The 24,105-nt window shown below is 43.3% G+C and overlaps 1 protein-coding gene across 2 annotated transcripts in view; it reads left to right on the top strand.

Moving 5' to 3' along the window:
* The window catches only part of ripor2 (RHO family interacting cell polarization regulator 2), a 75,765-nt gene that overhangs the window by 48,572 nt on the left and 3,088 nt on the right, over window positions 1-24,105 (top strand). The window contains exons 3-21 of one of the 2 annotated variants that reach the window (XM_008306376.1): window positions 511-666; window positions 1,427-1,505; window positions 2,757-2,780; window positions 3,880-3,933; window positions 12,584-12,733; window positions 13,193-13,256; window positions 14,211-14,254; window positions 14,840-14,965; window positions 15,065-15,213; window positions 16,268-16,436; window positions 17,361-18,116; window positions 18,513-18,697; window positions 19,570-19,732; window positions 19,825-19,957; window positions 20,105-20,266; window positions 20,664-20,843; window positions 22,843-23,045; window positions 23,133-23,216; window positions 23,378-23,468. In XM_008306376.1, coding sequence (XP_008304598.1) covers window positions 511-666; window positions 1,427-1,505; window positions 2,757-2,780; window positions 3,880-3,933; window positions 12,584-12,733; window positions 13,193-13,256; window positions 14,211-14,254; window positions 14,840-14,965; window positions 15,065-15,213; window positions 16,268-16,436; window positions 17,361-18,116; window positions 18,513-18,697; window positions 19,570-19,732; window positions 19,825-19,957; window positions 20,105-20,266; window positions 20,664-20,843; window positions 22,843-23,045; window positions 23,133-23,216; window positions 23,378-23,468 — 2,972 coding nt within the window. The remainder of the gene's footprint in view (window positions 1-510; window positions 667-1,426; window positions 1,506-2,756; window positions 2,781-3,879; window positions 3,934-12,583; window positions 12,734-13,192; window positions 13,257-14,210; window positions 14,255-14,839; window positions 14,966-15,064; window positions 15,214-16,267; window positions 16,437-17,360; window positions 18,117-18,512; window positions 18,698-19,569; window positions 19,733-19,824; window positions 19,958-20,104; window positions 20,267-20,663; window positions 20,844-22,842; window positions 23,046-23,132; window positions 23,217-23,377; window positions 23,469-24,105) is intronic. The other variant, XM_008306383.1, reaches the window with a different exon arrangement.

Consider the following 24,105-nt stretch of genomic DNA (forward strand, 5'->3'; position numbering starts at 1 on the left):
AGAAAGTGGGAGAAGCACATGTTTGCAAATATGTGTGCATTCGTGGTATTTAGCACATCCCTGTGATTGATGAAGAGGTTCAGCGCTCAGGTTACGCTGGGAGTTTGTGCGATCGGCTGGGTTATTGATTGCGTGTGGTGCTAGTTTGACGAGTTTTTTTGGACCATGTCTGAATGATATGTAGGTTAGAAGTGTCAGTCCTGTGTGACTGAGTCATCGTGGTGCGAGAAGACTCGACGAGGCCACGCCATCTGACAGACGAGATGAATTCATGCTGAGAGTGGCCGAAGGGCACGTTCAGGATGCTGTAAACTAATGCAGAACTCTCACGATGCTAGTTCAGGCGGTGGAGTGTGGCTATCTGAAATACTGAGCTGTTGTGCAAGTAACTGAACTTTCTTCTTCTTTTACTCCAAGCTGCACGAGGAGGTCAAAATCCTTGACAATGCTGTGAGGCACAAAGTTCTGTCCATTGCACTTATTAAGATGTGTGTTTCTGTGTGTCTGCAGGTGTAACTCCTTCATGGGGAACACTGCGGTGCAGAAGAAGCCTCAGTCCAAGCCCAAGAAGCCCCACCTGTCAGGCCACAAGGGAGGCAGCAGCTCCAGAGAGCCTCAGCCCAAAAGACTGGAGGAGGTTTACACGGCTCTCAAACAAGGCCTGGAGTGAGTAACTCCTGCACCGAAGCACACTTTATGATGTGTACTATCACTCACATTCTGTCAGGAAGTTGTTAATAGAAAGCAGTTTCTCCTTCAAAAATATGAAGTCGCAGAGTAATCATTTCTCTTAATATTACTCATCTGTGGGTTTCACTCAATAGATGTTAACCCCTTTAGTTCGAGGCATTTTTTAAAAAAACTTTCCACCTGAAAAAGCATCATAAAAGTGAACAACCTTGGCCACTACTTATACCACACACTTAGGAGATTTTTTTAAATATGGTAAGTCTCCTTCTCATTCCGTCCACATTCCTAAAATTAAAGAGTAAATAGCCTCATAAAGACGAGTCACACTGGTGTTATTGAACCCGGTTCAAACAATTCTCAACTACAACTCTGCTAAACATGATGCAACAGAAAGAAAACACAGCAAACCAACATCTATAAAGGCTGTAGTGGTCCCAGCCAGACGACCTCTTCAGTGAATGTCTGTCTCTTATGATAACACTGCTTGGTCCTGCTACACAGATCTTCAGGGTGGAAGGAGTTAATAATGCGATGCCTTAAATCTGTTGACATCTCCTCTGCAGCATATTTACATTACTCCATAAATGCTTATGTCCAAGTGTTTATATTGCAGTCATTAATCTGTGTGATGAGTTTGCATAGCTGGATGACTTTACTGTTTCTGCAGCACAGTTTTAACACGATGATAATTCAATGCAGGATTTGTATTAAAGTGTTTTTCTTTTTCGCCCTGTAGTGAGTATCTGGAAGTTCATCAGACAGAGCTGGACAAACTCATGTCTCTGATGAAGGACATGAAGAGGAACTCTCGCCTGGTGAGAAATGACTGAATATCAACTTGCATTGCTGAGCTCGTATCTCTTCTTCATGAAGGTTCTCGTGTTTGCAATTAAATACAAGTATTTACAACTTTAGACCGATGCATGATTGCATTACTGGATGCTATTTAACCCTCTAAACTCCAAGCAGTTTTCAGCTCTTGTCCCATTTTTACTCACCGTGTGCTCATGACTCACTGCAATGTAAAGTCCTGCACCTCTATGGAAACATGATTGCTTTCTTGGTTTTCACTCAAAAACTCTTCTTCTTCTGTGCAGTGTAACAAAATCAGAATGCCATAAACAATTTACAAGAAACTGGAGTACACGTGCTCAACATTTTTCCACGTGCACATTGGTGATACTAACACTATGAAAAAAAATGTGACTCTACATGCTACAGATACCTACTTACTCTACTTGTCTCCTGTCTGCGCTGTGTAAGCACAGCCTGCAGTTCATCCCAGTTCAGCTGAATGTTTGTTACGTGACTGGTGACTGCAGTGGGGTCACTGATGGCATCACGTTTTCCCCCCCTTTTTTTTTTTTTTTTTTAATAGAATCTGATTATAGCGAACGTTATTTGGGACACATTTTGAAAGGAGATAAGTAGAATAAAGGAATTTTGATGAAATATAACTGTAACTGCACACCACAGATGATTAGTTCAAGGGTTGTCAGAAAGTTGAAAACCAAACGATTTGGATAAATGGTGTCATTCCAGTAATTCTTTTGCAGAGATAACATGCCTTTCAGACTCTCCTGTAGGTTCAGAGGGTTAAACATCATAAAGTTATACTGCAGTTCGATATAATAGGAACGTGACAAAACCTCTGCCCCAGAGATATTGAGTGTTCTCCTTTGTTTTGCTTGGATGTGTCTCAAAGAGCCCAAAGAGAACAAGTGCAAACAATAACTAACTAATGCTGAAATATTAAAATCGATAAAATGTGCCTCGAAAATATCTGTATACGGATGCAGCAGTTTTCAGCAGTGCCAAAGTTCTGATGTTATTATCATTAAAATTATGAAATGTTATTAAGTCAGACATGGAAAATACTTTCTCTGTTACAAATCACATAGTCGTGTACATGTAATGTAATTTGTTAATCTGTTCTTTTTTGTGATGCCAGATAACTTTAATCTACTTTGTATTACATAAGCGGCCTCAGCTGTGCCTTTAGTAATTGTGTGTGTGTGTGTGTGTGTGTGTGTGTGTGTGTGTGTGTGTGTGTGTTTTCTCTCCAGGGAGTGCTGTATGATCTTGACAAGGTAAGTTGATGGAAGGGAGGGTCTACTGTAACAAGCACTCCAAGTTTGGTGTGTGTGTCAAGTGAATCTTTGATGTCGGAAAGAGTTGAAGAAGGGGGGGAGAAAATGGTTAAAGGCAGAAGAAAAGAGGGAGGGAGGATAAAGTGGAGCAGTAAGAGGAATAAAAGATGAAAGTAAGAAAAAATAATTGGTGGGACAGGAGGACAGACGGCCTAACAGCCAGCTATCTGAGAGAGAGTAAAGTGCTGTATGCTATATAGTATTTATACATATATGCTGCATTGTATTTGTGTGTATGTTTATATATATTAAGCAGTAGAACCTGACTGATATTGGCTTTTTGGTGCCATTGCTGATTGTAGGGAGTAAAAAAGTCTGATAACTATATGTAGGCCAATGCTCTTTGTATATTAAAGCTACAACTAACTAACAATGTCCTCGGTCGAATAATCTGTTAATTGTGTCCTCCTTTAACAATTAGTTGTTCAAAAATGTTTGCTCAAAAAATACTCCGATTTATCAATATCAAGATAGTCACTGATGAATTTAATAACTGATTAATCAGCAGTACATGACAGTTCTATGGTAGAGTTATACTAAAAAAGGAAAGTGGGGTCATTGTTTACTAACTATACAGCACCGTATTTCACAAACTAGTTAGCAGTTTACCTTGAAGACACCACTTGACTCCGCACCACCTTGTGCTCTGCTACATGTGCTGCAGCCACAGCTAAGAGGATTGTAAACAAAGGAGTCAGAGCTGCGCTAGTGGACAAACTATATGATAAAATTGTTTCCAAATTAACTCAGGCATATTTTTCTGCATCACACTCTCAAAAAGAAAGTTTTCATATTGGTTCACACATGTACACCGATACCAGTACATCTGTAATAGGCCAATATTGGTCAGTGATATCGGCTAGCTGATAGATGAGTCGCACTCTAATAAGGAGGATATTTACATCAAACCTATGGGGAGTATTTTCTAGACGTTTTGTGCGTCTGTGACATACAGATCATTATTTTTACATCAGTAAACCATATGTAGCTGTATTCTCTTGAGCGCCAGTAAATCCCTGTGCTGTCTGTCTTCCTGCAGCAAATCAAAACCATCGAGAGATACATGAGACGCCTGGAGTTTCACATTAGCAAGGTAAGCACCGATGTGTGTTCTGATTACTTTTCGAGGATTGTTATTCTTTTCTCTGTGTCAGATGAAGAGTCTTCGCTCTGATCTTTTTCCTGCATGTCTGCCTTGAAAAGCTTCCATTAAGAGCTGCTGAAGATGTCAGGTCTCAATACCTTTTTCACATTAAGCCTCTCCACATCTCGCCTCATCCACATAGTCACTCAGGAATCACTGTCCTGGTACACATTTCTACCTCTTGGTTTATATGTAGCTGAAGCCAGCAGCATGTGAGCTTTGCTTGAACATGGAGGAAACAGCTAGTCTGGCATCTCCAATGGTAGGCTGACTCACTGGATGTAGACTGTGGGTATAAGCCTGTCACTTTTGGTTCATATATCTAGCGGTATTCTCCCGTTATCGGCATAGGAAACACCAACCTCCGAGCATCAATTGCAGCTTCTCTTGCAGCACCAAAACAACCAGTTAACGCACACCAGAAAAGTCCAGACATCATCTTGCAGGACTCTGATGCCGGATGTTGGTGTGTATTACTGACACAGCCATCATCGTCCGATTTGACGGCAACACGTGCCATTGACTCGACCCATCTCTTCCACTTCCCTTGAGCTTCTACTTTAATAAAGAGCCACACACAACTTCTCCAGAGATAAAGTATAGGCAGGCCTCACTCTTTAAGGGCACCGATTATCGTTTTGTGTTTGTCATTAACATCAGGCAAAGTTGTATCATACAGTCAGCATGGTCTTTTTTCTGTTGTTGTTGGCCTTTAGCACAGAATCATCCATTTATTTGACAGCAGCCAAAACAAGCTACCCCCTGACATTATTTTGCAGGGGCACCATCATGCCTTGTGGGCTTAGTGCCACCTGAGATGGTTGGTTTAAAGAAATACAACCAAGCCCAAATGTTTTTTTCTGTCCTGTCTGTGAAGCTCCGCTAACCCACTCCTGCGCTAATCTTCTCCTTGAACTCTAAGAAGTAAGAAAATCGATAAAACCACCACTTCCCAAAATGTCAAACCTTTAACCTCTTGTTCTGCTAAACTACAAGGCCTTCATTTGCCTTCTTCCTTTACTAGAATAACTCCTCTTCCTGCCGGTTTAACCGTAAGTAAAGCGGCTGTGTTCATCCAAGCTTGACTGGACTGTTGCCGCCAGGTTAGCTTAGCATTCCAGCTCCTCTCTGGTTCATGTGTTGGTATATTAGAAAAGTTTCCAGCTGTTTCATTGGTCCAGGCAAAAACTTCTTGACAAAGGGTGCCAGGTAGGGATTTTTTTCCCTCCTCTGTCCTCTTTTGTAGTGTCCTCACAGGTTGCCTGTTGGGGACATTAATCCCCTACAAGGTTGCGAGGCTCAGTGACTTTTCTTCCACATCCCCTTTTGTAGTCCTGTAATGGTCTCCCTCGCTGTGCATCAAATCAGACGTGACAGCAGGCAATCAGAACACACACGCCCAAACAACGGCGCCGCTCCGAAGGTAACCATGGCTACCCGACGACGGAGCCTTTGAAGTCCGGAGGAGCTCAGGGGAGACGTCTATTGGGTGACGTTAACCCTTTATGTTGGCACACAGCCTGACAGACAATAAAAACTCACCTTGAGACTTTTTGTCCGAAAACAAACACGTGTACACAATATGTTAACAGAGAACGAGGCGGACGGATCTGTGCCACACGAGTGTTAGTCAGGGTTGAAGACTACAGTGAATCTGGGTCAGGGCAGTTAGCGGGCTCCAGCGGGGAGCGATTGACGGGTCCTTAAAGGAGGAAAAATGAGAGGGGGAGATGCAAGAAGAAAAGGTCTGATGAGATTTAATTAAAAATAGGTAATGTTGTCTTCAGAAAATGTGTTTGCAGCTTGCTCCACTTTGACTTTGACGACAAAGAAAAAAAACCAAGTCGATGCTTGTTCTGTCTTGTGAGGCTTTCACAGGATGCTGCTAAACAAACACTCACTCAGCGCCTTTCTATTTAACATCCAACATGATTTTGAAGCCCTTCTGTTCTTTCGGGCTCCGTGCAAAAATAGAATTAAATGCACTGGTAAATATTTGAAATAGCGAAGGAGCGTCTGATGTATCTTGCCAGACAGGTAAAAAGCTTCAAAAGTTGAAGCGTAACCGAAAAGTTAAATCTAGCGCTCGCAGTGTTTCTTCATTCTAAATATATACACCTGCTCCTTTGCTAAACCTTTTATTTTTATTGACTGTCAGACTTTGTGTTGGTTATTGGTTTGAGACAAAAAGTCTCAGGCTTTCGTGTTCAGAAATAGACTTTGCAGATGTTTTGTTCCTCTTTGAATCTGTCAGATTCTAGTTGTCCTCCTGGAGTTTCTGTGCAACAGTATTACTTAACTCTTTGAACCCTAAGCAAGTTTCTGTGCTCCTGTTACATTTTTACTCGCTGTTGGCTCCTTTTCCCCTCGTATATAAAGTCCTGCACCTCTGTGGAAACAGAGTAGAGAGAACTGACAAATGTCTTCTGTGCAGTGAGATACAAACATGTACAACATTTTTCCAAATGCCCACAAGTGTTACCAACACTGGGGGAAAAAAGGTGAATAATGTAGATCATTTGTGACTTACATATTTAATATGTTCCATACTTAGCATACACAGCCTGCAGTTCAGCCGAATAGTCCCTGAATCTTTGCCACATGACTGAATAATGGTTCCACTGTTGAGCTAATGAGCGCAGAATTTTTTAAATTTTTTCAGAATCTGTTTAGACCGAGCATGTTCTCTCCGTGCAGCGTGGGTTCTCTCCGGGTTCTCCGGCTTCCTCCCACAGTCCAAAAACATGTTGAGGTTAATTGGTGATTCTAAATTGTCCGTAGGTGTGAATGTGAGTGTGCTTGGTTGTCTGTCTCTAAGTGTAGCCCTGTGATAGACTGGTGACCTGTCCAGGTGTCTCCTGCCTTCACCCTCAGTCAACTGGGATAGACTCCAGCCCCCCATGACCATAGTGAGGATTAAGCGGTGTATAGATAATGGATGGGTGGATGTTTAATATGGTCTGTACTTGTCTCATTTGTGCTCTGTAGAAGCACAGCCTGCAGTTTAGCCGAGTAGCCTCTGAATTTTTGTCACATGACTGAAAAATGGCTTTACTGTTGAGCTAATGAGCGCAGAATTTTTAATTTTTTACAGAACCTGTGTAGACTATTTTTTAAAAAAAGAAGAAGAAATGTAGAATAAAGTGATTTTAGTTAAATATTACAACTTTAAAGTAAGATTTGGTTGTTTCCTGACAGCACATCAAAGGTAAATAGTTCAGTGGCTGTCAAAGTTTGAAAATCCGGCAATTCTTTCTGTTTTTACAGCTTCTTGTTCTGATACATGGTGTCATTTTGGTGATTTTTATAAAGATGACACACCTTTCAAACCTGCTGGTGGGTAAACTATCTTTTGACTGCAAGAAGTGCCGCTGTAGTATCGAACACTAGAGACTGTAGTCATGACTTTTCCCAACAGAAGGATGATGGTCTGCAAATGTTGGGTGCAATATGAAATTAGTTGACATTCATTTTAACAGAACTGTCTAAATAAGTTCCTCTAAATATATATCTATCTACAATTATACACAAATACAGTTGTAGTCATGGGCAATAGAGTTTGTAAAGCTGCACTGTTAAATGTCAGAGCAGAAATGCAAATGAGAAACAGCGTCACTGTTATATAGTAGTTTGTTTTCTTTTTTTAATGTAAAATGTCTCACTCAGTATTTATCAACATCAGTCAGTACAGGATGACAGTATAATTATCAGGCTTCTATCACACTAACTGTGCTCCAGGCAAGTCTGCAAGAAATGGGGCAGGGCAAAATAGGAAGTACATGTTTCTGAGCTGACAACTAGTGCTGATAAACATGCAAAGAAGAAGAAGAAGAGGAAGGTCATAACCTTTTATTTCAGTGTGGATACTAATGATCCTAAGTGCAGTCAAAGAAAATGAAACTTTCCAAGATCCAAAACCAGAAGTCCAGCTTCCTTCTACTGATGTGCTCAGGAAATGTTTTTTTCCCGACTGTTCAGAGACAAAAAATGCTCCATCAGTAGAGCAATATACATGAAAAGAGATCCTAAACCCCTGTGTGTTCAGCATCTTTATAACCTGCAAGTTAAATGATGGCTCCATTATTACAAATTTCACTGTCCTGTACACATGATGGATCACTGGGTGTGTAAACAAAGCAGTCAGACAAATACAATATAAACCCGGAAGCAGTAAAAAGCAGCTCAGAAAAGCACTACCCATAAAAACACCGTCACAGTTGTGCACTCGGCATTTCAGCAGCTGTGAGCTACAGCGAGCGTGTTTGTCAGCGTCTGTGCTCGGGCTCAGGCGCGTCTCTTTGTGCAGGACAGCTGCCGTGAGGGACGACTTAACAATCATCCATCAGCAAGTTGTTAGTTTGTGACTCACATCAGCCCGCTCTTTTGTTCCTGTGCTGCCTGCAGATGTCTGAGCAGTAATTGGCACACATGGAGGAAGCAGGTGGCACAATACGGCCCTTTCTGATGTCCTGCATGGGACAGGCTCTGTGGTGCATGTGTGTGTTGACCGCTAGCATCAGCAGGGCATCATTAAAGAGATGAGTGACAGAAGATTGAAGGTGAGAAGAGCGGCTGCCAGGCGCCTCCTCTTCCCCCGAGAGAGAGAGCTCGTGCATGTTAACCACTTGCCAAATTCAATCTAAAACGAGTGTGAATGCTTTGCATGTGATTATTTTTAATATAGAGCATTTTCGGCTTCCCCCCCTCGAATGCTAATCTTGCCACCAACACACACACGCCCACAGTTCCCCAGAGAGGGGCTTGTGTGTTTGATGCTGTTTGGTGTGGCCCGCCTGTTTTAATCTGCTTATAATCACTCGCCCCCCGGCAGAAAGTGTGTCTGTGTTATCCTGCAATCCAGGATAATGGCCATATCTTAAGAGGATTCCTGCCATATCCTAAAGATTCTCTGGTCACATTCAAAACAAGGCAGTTTAAAGTCAGATGCACGGCAGATACTGAGACAATCCTTTAAAAGCAAAAATGATCCTTAAAAACACAACCACACAAACATCCATTTTTAGTATTTTATATGGATTATATCATGCAAAAAGAGCTCAAGTGGATATTTCACCCTTTAATAAATGTGAACACAATATTATCCTCATCCTGAGCATAATTGATTCCTCAATAAAGGTTTTCCCATAATCCCCCACTTGGTCTCTGAGCCGTCCCACTGAGCTGTAATTAACACAGTCCAAAAGAGGCTCCATTTAGAATACATTTACATGTAATATCTGTCAACATCTGGTAAGAGTTAATTAAGAAGGTTCAGGTGGTTTTTATGGGATTCATAAAACAGATGCGATTTTTGTATTGAAATAACCCTTTAAATGAGCGGGTTGGTGTTGTTTTCAGTGCTGTATATTCATGTAGAAGTCATCAGCTCTTATGTTTTAGGAGGTTTTCTGGTAGAAAGTTGTAGGTTTTATTTTTGTCATGGCAACAAATAATCATGTATATTGTAAGAAAATACTCCTGGCAGCTAATTTACACCCAAACTTTTAGCTTATTGTGATGGAAGATTAAAAGAGAAGCAAATATTAACATTTTAAAAAGCTTGAACCAGTAAATGGTTTAGCAGTAGTGCCTGTATAACCTGCCTGGTATGTTTCACTTCTATTTTTCTTTTGTTTGTTTGTTAGTTGATGTTGCTTTGTTGTGTATTTGATCTGTCTGAGCAAGTTCTACATCAATACAAAACCCAACAAAGGAGAAGAAAGATTAAATGCACAGTCAGGAAAATCTCCATAGGTGTATACAAGATGTAAACCACATGCCAGTGTGTGTCAGTTTCCAGCAGAGTATCGGCACTCCTTCTTTCTTCTCCTGCCTTACTGTCCGACACTCAGAAGTGTGTGAGACTCAGACACGATTTCCACCCGTCTGTCTGCGTCGAGGTTTCCGTCTTGTCTTTGTTTGTGTTTTGCCTTTCATGTTTCTTCTTTTTTCTGGGGTGAAATGTGCCCGAGGCGCAGCAATATGCTGATGGCCACCCTCTGGAGTGGAGCTTGGCTGACCTTCAAAAGGACATTTCCTTGAAGGCAGCGAGGGGCTATTGTAATTGGGGACAAAATTTAGCTTCATTAGCTGATAATGATATGATTACTGATTGCCTGAAATGAATGATGGCTATTCATCAGCCTCTCCATTTGTGAAAGCCAAGTATTGTTCCAGAGGAACGCAATTTTCTGCAAATGAATAACTCCTTGTCTGCTTGTTTATTCCAGTACAATAACGTAGTATTTCTCGACTTAATAAGTTCAAAAGTTCACCCGGGCGAACGTTGCTTCTTTTGACTTCAGCTCAGCTGGTTGCAAAGCCAAAAATTTCGTCTTCTGCTCATGTTTTCCTCTTTTTTTTTTTTCTTTTTTTTTGTAAATAAAAAAAAAGCTGTCAGCTGTTGGCTCTGAACCACCTCCATAAGAATCAGTGAGCTGAGAATAACAGTTGAGGTTGGATGTTGTTTTATAGCTGGCTCAGCTCAGCTGCTGCTGCCGCGCCACATACACCACATACCACAGACAGACAGACAGACAGACGGGCTGGGTCCCAGCCGGCCAGGTCCCAGCCGGCCGGGGGTGGGGGGGTTTTGCTGACGGCAGGCTGGTTTGAGGTGGAGCTGGTCCAATGTACGTGTGCTAAGATAAGTTATCACATCATCATCATCAGACTGCATCATCATCCTCTACAACAGAAACATCCCACTGAAACTGCCTTCACTTTGTCACCATAAAACCCTCATTTGCCCACAAAATAGGCTCTCCATAGACGTCGACGTGTCCACGCTCACAGAGTCGACTCTCGCTAAGATGCAGGCGGTGTTGGGTAAGATAGACAAACAAACGCTCGGAGAAGCTGTTAGGACGACAGGAGCCAGAATGGCCCATTTTCTCCTGCTTCTCCCTAATGAGAGCCATAAAGAGCGCGAGGCATCAATATTTCAGCGTGCTCGTCAGGCGGGCGGCAATATTTCCCTTTGATGAGGCTCACCAGAGGTGTTTTGTTTTGCCCGGCTGCCACTTCGATCGTATGTGAATTTAGGAAGCCAGAACATTAGACGGGCAGGACGCTGAAAACCCTGCTGCTGGTAGGTTTGTGTTATCAGGGAGAAATGATTGTGAGTGACTCAGCAGTAGTTACTGTTTCTGTCTGTTAAGAACAGCTGATGGCACTTACTTTGATTTGTGAGATTATCATTTCAACTCAGTTTTGTTTCATGAAGCTATTTTGGGCCCTTTTTTTTGTTTGAAGTGTTTGACTTTTCAAGGAACTAATAAAAGGAAGTGACAGCTACTGAAACCTTGATACTGTTGAAACTGAATACGCCTTGAAGTTCTCACTTTAAATAGCAGGTTTCTGAAGTGAACAACAGAGCGGAACAAGTATGAAAACTAGTGACATAATATGACAGGAAAAAAACTGGAGAACACAAATAATATACTCAACAAATACAGTAAACAGGACAGGTCAGCTTTAAGGTCATAGATTTGCCATTTTGTTTCTCCCTTACCAAGAGTTGGACTGGTACCACTCATGTGTTCATCAAATACTGCATGCTTGACCCCAACTCTATCAAAATCCACTACTGATGCTACATCTTTTTTGTATAAAGGATACAAAAACCAAGCTGTGAAAATGACAACAACCAACACAGATTTCATGAACAATTCTAATCATGTACACAACTTCCGTCCCCTTTGGCTCAACAGAAAAATAAATCTCTCACTGCTGGGACCAGGAGAACTGTTACACCATCATGTTTTGATTTCATTCCAATCGAAACCCCGACATTTTAGCCGACAGTGAGGCAGCAGGATGTCGATGGAGTCGGCCCGTCCCCCTGCGGGTTTGGGTTGGATCAGGCTTGTGCTGCAAAGTGAAGTCATCTCCAAATGAGCTGTAAAGCCCCGTCTGTTGTTGCCTCGCTGTGGGAGTGTCCCACTGGGGTCGCAGGCTGGGACGATGCAGGCTGCTGCCACTGGAGGCTACAGTCGCACTGATACATACCAGCTGTATCTGTCAGTTCACTCCAGGACTCTTTTCTCCTCTTGTGTATCTGTTTCTCTGCGTCATCACTCTTGATGACTAACTTTGCCTGCCTGTAATTTCAACCTTGTCATTACTCTGTTATTCATTTCAATGTCTCCACATTTGTCGTCTCTTTCTCTTTTTTTTTTTTCAATTTCTGCACTCTGGGAAAAATATTCTTCTCGCTCATAGTGGAGCATCATATTTATACTATCTTGTCATGAAATAGTTTTTACTCTTGTTAAAAGCAATAAAACAGTAAAGTAAAATCTATTGCAGTGAAATCCTGCACAAGCCCAAAGCTGCGTTGGGCATCTCTGAATGAATCCCAGTGAGATGTGAGCACATCCAGAATAATTCAGATGGCACTTGGACGTTTTGGGGAATTTGCTTCCTGCCCAGGGATGTTTTGATGTGAACATATAAAGAGGTCCAAACTTCAAAGACTGACTTCACTTCATTACCGCAGAAGTTTCTCTCTCGTGTGTGTGTACGTGCACTAATGAACTTCTTGTCCTTGTGGCGCACTGATTAAACACGGAGGGACTCTGTGTGTGTGTTCACGCAGGTGGATGAGCTGTACGAGGCCTTCTGCATCCAGAGTCGGCTGAGGGAAGGTGCCAGTCGGATGAAGCAGGCCTTCTCCTCCTCCCCCTCCACTAAAGGCACCAAAGAGAGCATCGCCGAGGTCAACCGCCGGTACAAGGAATACACTGAGGTACTGAAAGAGCTGCGAGCATGGATGCACACCTCATGAAAGGCATGTTAAGTAATGCTAGCTGGCTTAAAAATGCTAAAATCTGATATAATGAGGTGTTGCAACACACAATAAATAACACATTTTAACATAGACATCCATAAATGCCATCAAAAGACTGAGCAGTATACATTAAACATGGGGTCACACCTGCAAACACCCACTATATACCTAAATATATGTCGCTGATTACTGCTTACACTGTTTTATAAACACTACCATGCAAAGTCCTGTACTTGCAGAATGATCTTTTAATCCCAATAACACACACACATCTGTTGTCACCTGACTTGAAGGCTTAGATCAGCCTTTCCGCCTTAGCGTTGGCTGGTTTTGTCAGAGTCTCTTGATTACTATTGTTGCTCTTGCGTCTTGTGGGGGCTGTTTGTGTAATCGCCCTTATTGCTCTCTATCCTCCAGAACATGGGCACATTTGAGAGCGAGCTGGAGAACCTGCTCGGGGAGTTTCATATCAAAATGAAAGGTGAGATAAGAGTCACTCAATGAAAAAGTTTATGGCGAGTTTACAGATCTACACACCATGCGTGTCAACCGCTGCAGATACCATCAGATAGGAAACCTGTAAAATCCCCAGAAGATTTACAAATGGGAGCAAAATGTGTTAGATATTGTAGTGTAAGCTACGTTCCACTGCATCATTGTACCAGCTGTAAACAGCAGACGCATCAAGCTGGTAGTGTCTGATCGTATGATGCAAAGAACCATTTTAAATCTGAACTGCACCAGAAGAGAAGAAGTCAGAGGAAGAATCAGCCACAAATGATGATGTTTGTGTGATCCTGGGCTGAAGTTATGATCTGCAGTGTCATGAGATTGCTTTAGTAGAGCATGTGACTGAACTTTTATCACACATAGGGCGCCGCTGGCGAACAGGGGAGAGAGCGGGGTCCCCCAAAAGCAAAACAAACGCAGCGAGACCCCCCCCCCCCACACACAAAAAGTCCCCGGGCAAAAAAAAAAAAACCAAAAGGCGCCCAAAGGCACACGAGAACATCGCACAGCACAGCTATCACAGATTTTAGAAAATCCAAAAGAGTATGTATATATACAAAACACATAAAAAGGAGAAAACGTGTATAATTTACTGGCATTCCATATACGTTGACATGTATGACACACTGATACTTATCCTTGAATTAACAGGCATTCCTTCACTAATGTTTACAGCACAAATTCACTACAACATATTTGGAATATGTTCACATGACAATCTGTAACAGAGAGATCTTCTGTCAGTTAAAATAGTTGTGCTGCTGTAAGACACCGACTCCCTGCACAGCCTCTCATCGTGCAATAATTCATCCTGAAGGTCGCATAAAGTTGCTCGACTCATGCTTCCCTGCATCACATTAGAGTTTTCTTTCCTTCCCCTCGTTCCTTTATGAATAATGAAAACTGTATTTCTTTTCTCTAACAGGTTTGGCAGGCTTTGCTAGACTCTGTCCTGGAGACCAATATGAGGCAAGTTTCTTCATATTCCTACTTCTAACTTTCATACTGACACGAGAAATGTAAGATTTCACCCAGTTTAGTTGAGGTTTCTCATTAGAACAAACAGACAATTTGATTTTTCAGTTTGAAGGAGCTAAAATGATGTTTTAATAGCGACAAGGGACTCAGCTTTTTCTGATGTTTGTAGTGAGTTTCAGTTAATTGTTTGGCTTTCTTTGCACTGCATTCCCAACGCCGACACATGCAGTTAGCACTTATGTGATTTAGGTAAAAGGCCGGATATATCCACAAGAAGTTAGGTAACAAAAACAGAGCTGAAAGAGTAAATATTGCACTTAAATTCATGAATAACAATCTCTACACAACATTTTCTCCATTAAAAGGTGATGATTTAATATGTCTGTACTATTTATAGCTTTTCTGCTGCCTCACGAGTGGCTAAAAAATTCAGTGACAGGAATTGTATTATTCATTCCTCATGACTTGCATGAAGGAAATGTTTTGCTGTTAAGTTCATAAAAGGTTATCAAAGCTTTCTTTGGATTGACCCTGTTTCTTTCTTTTCTGCCGCTGCTTTCTTGCTCTTTCCTGTAGATCTTCATGCGATACGGACGCCAGCGGTGGAAGCTGAAGGGGAGGATTGAAGTGAACTCCAGACAGAGCTGGGATGGAGATGAGATGGTCTTCATGCCTCTCATCACTGACCTGATCAACATCAAGGTGTGTGGAAACCCCGATAAGCTCTTGTATAAAGCCCTGTGCTGCAGTACATGATCTTCCGCCTGAACTGAGCAGTAAACTGGTGTTTCGGTGCGTCAGGTGACGGAGCTGAAGGGTTTGGCCACTCACATGCTGGTGGGCAGCGTCATCTGTGAGACCAAGGAGCTGTTTACTGCCATGCCTCAGGTGGTGGCCGTGGACGTCAACGACCTGGGGACCATCAAGCTCAACCTGGAGGTTACGTGGTAGTAAGTAGACACTCGGTTCTTTGTTTTTAAAGACCAGATTCTCCTTCAAAACGCTCATAGATATGTTGTAATACATATGAAGTGCAGTACATAATGAGTTGGCTCATATGTTGAACCTTATATACCAGATGACCAAACTTAAAGGATCTTGCCAAAGTAGTTTACTTGTATTTACTTGTTGTTGTTTTGAAATATCACACCAGATTCTTTTTATTTTAAAATAACACTAATTAATACACTGATGGTATCGCTGCTGGGTTTCAGGGTTGCGAGATATAAATATTTTGATCCTTGAAGAGTCTATTACTGGACTGGCCTCAAGCTCGGTTTGCCAGTGAACTCCCACAACTTGTTGTTTGTGTTATGTGTAGCTTTAAACTCAGCGTTTGCATGACTTGTGGTTTACTGCCATCTGGTGGAGAAACACCTATGTATCACATGGCAGTTAAATAGCCCATATGATTTACATTTTCAGGTTTAGAATTTTGTCTTTGGAGGTCTACAAGAACACCTTTACATGCTTTAAGGTTCAAAAACATGATTTTTGTAACTGCACATCATCTCACCGTGTGTTTGAAATGTACTCTTGTCCTTTCAAATGAGCTCCTGTCTCTTTAAAGTCTTTCTTGGGTTACATGTCCTTACCCCAGATCTATGAGTATAGGCACAAGAAAGGTCCCTAGCTGAGGAAGGAGGAAATAATTGTGGACTGTAAAGAAGCTGCTCATTCAAACTAACCTTTTTGCAGGCATTTCACAAATGTGTTGCACTGTGATGTCAACAAGTAATGGAAGAAGATTTTACACGTAGTGTTTTAGGGCAGATAAGGAGCAGCGTTGTCTATGGGGGAGAAAAACTCTTTGGCGTGGACTTTATAAGTTTGCAAACCTTTTATGTGCAGAAAAACACAGCTATATAACACACTAAAGGAAAGAGAAAAAATATGATAATATGGGCTCTTTAAGTAAGAAAATTTCCTGGAACAGTAGGGCAGGAAATAGGATGAATCAGACAGAGCAGTCATATTAAGTGTCCTATTTTCTTTCCCGTCCAGCCCCTTCGATGTCGAGGACCTGACTCTGTCGTCTGGCAACGTGAGCAAAGCCACAGCCCTCCAGAGACGAGTGTCGGTCTACAGCCAGGGCACACCGGAGACTCCCACCTTCCAGGACACCTCCTTCTTTGTGAGTCCAGCACACGCCACATCGTCTTTAGCTTCACTGGTGAGGCGGTAGACAGATTACTTTTTTTTTTTCCTTTTAGTTGTTAGCAAATTCTGTGATCCTTGTGCACTAACCCGGGCACTGTCTGCACTGTACTACGAGGATAATAATTATGCCCCCCAGTTTTTCTGTTGATGCATCATGCGTGTATTAGCAATGCTAGCACTACCCCAAAACTAACCCTCACCCATTTCCCTGCTATCCTCCTCTTCTTTGCATTTCCACATTATAACCCCTTCACCCACACTCTGTCCCACCTTACACCCTCATCCACCCCCCCTGTATCTCACTCACCCACCCTCACTCGAACACCCAACTCCTCGTCCTATTTGCCTGCGTGCATTGTGTAAAGAAGTGGCAGCCATATCCCGTGGAGCGCCAGCGCCTCTCCTTCCTGCACATGCTCCGAGACACCCTGCTAGAGAAGCTAAGGCGCAGTCGCTCGTTTGGTGACCTGGCCTCACTCCGGCCAAGGCCCAAATCCAGTCTGGAGGTCTATGTGAGTGTGTTGTGGCCCCCTTGACCCTCCTAACCCGACTCTGTGTGCCCCCCTTACCTCCCTGACATGATGGGGATCCTCTGCTGGTGTGGACAAACTTGCATTTGTTCGGTCCCTTTCTGTCGGCTGCAGAATGTCACGTGTGGCTGTTTGCATGTTTATTTGCATGACATGCTTTAAGCTGTCTGTACTCTTGTTTTCAGTTCGGACTGACTTTACTGTGTGACTCTGTCTTGGTTGAACTGGTAACAAGACTTGAAAGAGAAAAGTGGAGTTAGAGTGGATGTTTAAAGTGCGGCTCTTATTCTATCTTAGAAAGGAGCTTCCTCTTGTACTTTTCTATCTTTTCCTGTGTGGACTGGTTTCAAGCTGTGTCTCAGTATCTTTTCTGTGACACACATTTACATCTTTGTCTCTGTTTTCAGTCCACTTTGCCAGATGACGTCTTTGAAAACGGCGGCTGTGGCGTGGCCGAGTGCAAGCGTCTATCCTTCACCTTCTCCGACACCTCCGGTTCGACGCCCAGCCCCAGCCCCGCCCCAAGCTCCTACTCCCCAGGCCAGTCCAACCCTGAGATCACGGTCACTCCTCCAGAAACAGAGCCAGTACCTACACAGATCCTCCCAACCAGGGAGGACTCCATCGCAGAGGAGCACTTGGTGGAGGAAGAGGAGGAGGAGTACGAAGAGGACGGGGAGACGGGCAGCAGAGGAAGCAGAGGCAGCAGGACCAGCGCCAGCCTCGCCAGTGATGAAGTCGAGGTCGCAGAAGACTCAGAGTGGGAGCGCACAGAGTCCCAGCGTAATTCAAGCTCCAACTGCGGTTCGGCTGCACCGTCCTTGTGTTCCGACGGACACCTGTCCACTGTGGCTCCGGAGGATGTTTTCCTGGATCATGCCGACGAGCTGAAGCCTGTGGAGCTGGACACGGAGGAGGCGGGCAGCCTGACCAGGCAGCTTGTGAAGAGGCTGACTTCCTCAGAAATTGTGCCGCCCGGCGAGAGCGCTAATGAGAGTGGAGGGAGCCTGAGTTGGGCTGGAGAGGGAAGCAGGGCTTTCCTGGAGAGCAGCCTGGAGGAGGCCATCCACAGCCTGCTGATGAGACTGGAGTCACTGACGCACCGCTGCAGAGAGCTGCAGGACCTGGAGCAGGAAGTAATGCGCCTGGAGGACCTGCTCAAGGTGAGCGCTGACTCAGTGTCCTCTTCTCAGTGACATATGTACTTAAAGCTTTTATTCTGAATGAAGATGGAAGTATTTCAAGTAGTTTAAAGAGATGTTGAAAGAAGGTTTTACGTTACTGATATAATTTTAGTGTTGGAGTCGTCCTCAACATTGTGTGAAGTGTTCTACCTTCAATGTAAGTGCTGCGTGTTCTTCAATGAATGCCATCATGCTAACTGACAGGGGATCACTCACATGCTCACCATAAATTTGGCACTGATATGAAGGTCAAAAGTTCCAGCAACACAACTAGAAATCAGTTAACTTAGAACTGACATGGCAGAGTCACTTCTTGTAGGATTTTAATGCCCTGTTTCTTTCTCTCTGCATTCCTATCATCTTGTTTTTCCACAGTGTCGTCTCCCGGGTCACAGGAGTCGCTCATCCAGCCTCAGTCTGACAGTGGAGAGCGCCCTGGAGAGTTTCGACTTCCTCAACACCTCTGATTTTGATGACGAGGACACTGGCGATGACAACGCCGTCCTCAGCATGCCCCCACAGAGATCTCCACTTTTTGATGCAGATGGAGAGAGGATTGGGTGAGATTTTTATATTGCAGTTTAGTCATGTGCATATGCTCCAAACAGCTTTTTAAAATCAGAATGCATTGTAAGAGCTCAAGTGGGCTATCTGAACTTTTCATTGTTTGTATCAAGTCAATTAAATCTCTGCTGTTTGTTGGTTAAAGTGAGGTTTATTCAGTTTTGCGCAGTAAAACAAAAGTCTGAAAATTGAGCAGAGAAGTATGACAGCAAATTCCATCCATCCATTATCTATACACCGCTTAATCCTCACTGGGGTCGTGGGGGGCTGGAGTCTATCCCAGCTGACTCAGGGTGAAGGCAGGAGACACCCTGCACAGGTCATCAGTCTATCACAGGGCTACACTTAGAGACAGACAACCAAGCACACTCACATTCACACCTACGGACAATTTAGAATCACCGATTCACCTCAACATGTTTTTGGACCTTGTGGGAGGAAGCCGGAGAACCCGGAGAGAACCCACGCTGCACGGGGAGAACATGCAAGCTCTACGCAGAAAGTTCCCGGGTGTCCTCACCGGGACGCGAACTGACAACCTTCTTGTTTTTGTTCTTGTATTTTTTTTTGTTGTTGTTTAGAGAAATACTCTTTTTTTATGGCATTATAACTGTGTCATCCTGCACAGAACACATCCTGTACTTCCAGCTGTAGCTCTAGTGTTTCCATTGCAGTGCATGCGTTTATATTGCAGTGAAAACTGAGCCCACAGTGAGCGAAAATATGACAGGAGCAAAAGAAAACTCAGAAACTACTCATGCTTCAGAGGGTTAAACAGAATCTGCACCATCACAATTTGACTACAAGCGCAGCAGTTGTGTGTGTTGCTGCTGCCACTCAGTGGTGACTCTCGGTATGTACTGTTTAGCAGCCAGCATCCAGAAGCCAGAGGACACCTGAGTGAAGCCCTGACGGAGGACACCGGGGTGGGCAACAGCGTGGCAGGAAGCCCCCTGCCGCTCACCACTGGAAATGAGAACCTGGACGTGGCCATCGTCATCCACCTTCAGTACTGTATTCACCTCATACAGGTAGAGACGACTGATATTAAAGTTAACAATCGTCCACATCACCAGCTACTTGTTGCCACTAGCATCTAACTTGTTGCTTCATTTAATGGCAGTTGCTGAGCAGCGGGGTGAGCATGTGGCAGCGTCGCAGTTTGCTCCTCAAACTGTCCGGACAGACCCAGCTGTTAGAGGAACTGGCAGAGATCAGCGTGGACAGACTGGGAGCGATCACATCAGCTGCTGACGGTGGGTACCAGCAAGTAAAAGACAGTTTTTTCAGTGTTTTATGAAGCTGCAATACATCTATCCTGCAAAAAAGCTCCTGGTGTGAAGCGTCTGACCTCATGTACATCATGTGTTCTGACCTCGTGTTCCGTCCTGCTCCCTCCTCAGTCCTCCCGGGCCTCGCCGAGCGCCCCCAGCTCATGACTCTGTGGTCAGAGTGCAGCGGGTCTGCAGGACTTTTCCACACCACGCTGGACCGAGTGTTCAAACACATGAACCAGCGCTACACGGCGGTGCTGCAGGAGAGACACCCACACAGCGCCGACACAGGTTGGCTCATCCCTGTTTTCTCTCTGCAAACAGACCACGGGTTATACTTAGACCTTCATCCTCTTTTTGTTGGCAACACAGTCCTATTTCTGTGTTTTTTTTTAATTAGCTTTCAACTGAGTCACTTATTTGGTTTGTAAATCAGATTTAAATACGCCCCTGAGGGAATATTAGATAACTGTAGTTGCTAAGAATATTATGTTGTTGATGAAAGACTTGAACAGAATAGATGATGCTGGAGGGAATTCATGAAATGGACTGTGGCAGCAGCCCACAGGGTTACAGTGATTATGTTCCAGTATAATAGAGATTCAATACAAATCCACCATGAAAATGTTGTTGCAATTAGCTAGACACCATCTCCTCTGAACACCTACTGATTCTGTTTTCTCCCCAGTGATCGGTGTGGTGGTGGGTGAGATGGTGGACAGGAGCGACCTGATGGCGACACACAGCCCTCCCCCTGCTGCTGCCGCGCTCTCCCAGGACGTCCTGACGGTGTTTCAGTTCCACAGCTACATCTTACAGCACGAAGTCCAGGACATGGAGACACACCTGCTGCACCTGGCCAGAGAGGGTGAGCAACAGCTGCACGCTCGGTTGGGCTTCATGCTGGCTGTGTAACGGGCTTCATGCTGGTTGTGTAACATGCTTTCAGTGGAGTCATACACGGACTACTTTCTGCAAACTCAACCAAATATTACAACTGTTTGGAGATTAAAGGAGCAGCTGGAACTCTGTTGGGTCACTTTAACACTCATCCACTCGAGTAGAACTTTTTTTGATAGGAGAAGCAAAGTAATAAACGTCTTGATGTTGTATCAGAAAGATATATGTTTTAGTGAAGGTTTTTAGGGTCCAGATTGCTTTTTGCAGCATTGCAGCTCCCAGAACAGAATGATAGGAATCAGGAGGTAGTAGCAGAATGGAAGTTAGACAGTGTAGAAGTTACACAGAGAACATTTAAATGAAAAATTGCCCATATCCAGTCGTGACTCGATCATTCGACACCAAATGTAAAACTTTCTTTTACGTCTGATAGCAAGGCCACCACTGCCACCATCATCCGTGTTTACTTCTGTAAACACTGAGCACGCTCGCTGCGTGTGACGTCGTCGTGTCCTCTTCTGTGCATGCTGGACACTTTTGGGTTGTATGAAGTTCACACAGCAGATCACATACAAGTCGCATTTAATTGGAAATGTGAACGAACTCACAAAAAAATCTGATTTCACAAAAAAATCTGAATTGAGCATTAAGTCCTGCAGTCTGAACGTAGCCAATCTGTTGGATTGTTCAGTCAGATAATACGCTGTTATCCTGATTTGTGACATAAAATGTCATGTCAGAGTCAGAATCCAAGGCTGTCGGTATGTTGAGGCTGTTTTTAATGGGTTCTGCTCGTTTTTCCTAAAAGCCTGTCGGATGGCAAGATTTTCAGATTGTTAAGGGTCAGATTATGAGTCACGACTGTTTTTTTTTTTGTTTGTTTTTTTACACAGATGATGACAGTTTAACCTTCTAACTCCACGTAGTTTCTGGACGTTTTCTGCTCCTGTTACATTCTTACTCACTGTGGTCTCATTTTTCACTGTAATATTAAGTCCAAGGCCTTTATGAAAACAGCAGAACCATGACTTGTATCAGAGAGAACTCAGAAATGTCATTTCTGCAGTAGGACACAGTGTTAATGCCACAAATCATAAGTGAATTTCTTTGATCACTGATTTCACAAGAATAACAAAAAAAAAAAACACACACACAGGTGTTGCCCACATATGACTCTATATGCTATAGATATTTTGCTTTCAAGATTTTTCTTTTCCTATCTGCCCTGTGTGTACACGGTCTGTTGTTCAGTCGACTAGTCCCTGACTTGTCACGTGACTGTTGGTCGTAGCTGAGTCACTTTCTAGCTGTGTTGATAAGCACAGAATTTTTGAGTGATACAAAAAGTTTATTCTCAGCAATCGTTTTTCAGAAGAAATATACGATACAGCGATTTTATTGAAATATCACAATTTTAGGCTTACATTTGGATGTTCCCTAAACTGAACAGGATGTCACAGATGAGTAGTTCAGGATCACTGGAAAGTTAAAATGCATCATTTACTCAGTATATACAGGTTCTAGCTCCTGTTAATGGTGTCACATTCTAAAGACGTCACGCCTTATAAAACCTGCGAGCTGGTTCTAGGGTTCAGAGGGTTAAACAAGATTTTCTGTGTGCACGCACCCAAATTTAGAACCTCAATCAACCATTGTTAAAAAGCCACTCTAGAAATGCTGGCAGCTCAGAAAATCCTTCCACTAAGACGTGACGAAGAGAAAATGCAAATGAGCTCCTGATTGTATGCATCCACTTAAGTATGTGAACGAATAAGAGATGGTTAAACTACAAGGATTGTAGATATTGCAGAATCAGATTTGTACTTGTTATTTTAGATATTCTAGATATCTACAAGAGACTACCAAGCAGCATCATGCCTGAAGGACATACAACACCTTTTGCATTTGTTACTCTGCAGTGGTTCCATCCTTGGTTTAACCTCTGTCTGCCTTTGCTTCGTCCTCAGAGGTGTTAGCGGAGGTCCTGTGCAGTGGTGATAACGCTCAGTGTCTAGCGGAGCTGGAGGAGGTACCTCTCTCATCTCTCTGGCCTAGAAACAGCACCCTGAGGGCCCTGGCCTCCCTGCTCACTGCCGAGGACCCTCAGGTCAACAAGGCAGCAGCCGACTACCTCTCCTCTGGAGCATCAAGCAGGCACTTCAGGTCCAGGGTGAGTAGCGCTAAAGAGAACTGAGCGCGTGCACCATTTATGCCGTTTCAGATACAGAGGTCTCATGTGAGTGTTTGTTGTCTACAGGCGGTGGAGTGCTACACCCAGGCGCTGTCAGAGGCTGGAGTCCAGAGCCAGAGGGCGGCCTGCTCCGCTCTCAGCTGCCTGCAGGTCAGTGTCAGCTCACGTTATCTGTAGCTGCTGGTTTTTATCACGGAACAGCAGTTTTACATTTATGTAATAAAGAGAGGATCATTAAATTCTTGTATCCCTCGTGTACTTTGACAAGTGCGCTCTTCAGATACTTACCTCATTTAACTGTGTGTCTGTAGGCGGTGGAGAGCATCAGGGCGGTGGTAGCGCTGTGTGACTCAGCTGATGAGGAGCTCCGCCACGTCGCCATAGAAACCCTGCTCACATTTGGTGAGTAACACATTCACGGAAATGAAAGGTTGCTACACTTGTACAAATCATGACTTCTGATTTGCATTTTATACACAAATACCAGCGTGTACCGAACACCACCACGACTAAAACATTAACCCTCTAGACACCCCGAGAGTTTGTAGGCGTTTTTTTTTTTGCTCCTGTCACATTTTTACTCACTGTGGGCTCGTTTTTAAAAAGTCCTGAACCTCAATGGAAACAAAACAACTGTGGGGAGAAGGAGCAAGAACTGAAAAATGACTTTTGTACAGTATAAAAAAGCTTTAATGCTATAGATCATTAAAAAAAAAGAAAAAAACAGAAGTTGAATTTCTTTGAATGCATATTTTACAAAAACAAAAAACCTGTGATCAACATGAACAACATTTTTCCAGATGCTACCAATACTTAGAGGAAAAACGGTGACTATATGCTGTAGATATTTTGCTACTTACATTTTTAATTCGTAAACACAACCTGCAGCTCAGTCAGAAAGTCCCAGAACTGAGTCGCTAGTTGCAGCGAGGAGTGAAGATTTTCTTTGTTTTGTAAATAATCTGACTAAAGCAAACATTTTTCAGCATATTTAAAAAAAAAAAAAGACATGTAGAATGAAGCAATTTTAAAGTAATAT

The sequence above is a fragment of the Stegastes partitus genome, unplaced genomic scaffold, assembly GCF_000690725.1.
Source record: "Stegastes partitus isolate 25-593 unplaced genomic scaffold, Stegastes_partitus-1.0.2 Scaffold46, whole genome shotgun sequence".
In the NCBI taxonomy this organism is placed as follows: domain Eukaryota; kingdom Metazoa; phylum Chordata; class Actinopteri; family Pomacentridae; genus Stegastes; species Stegastes partitus.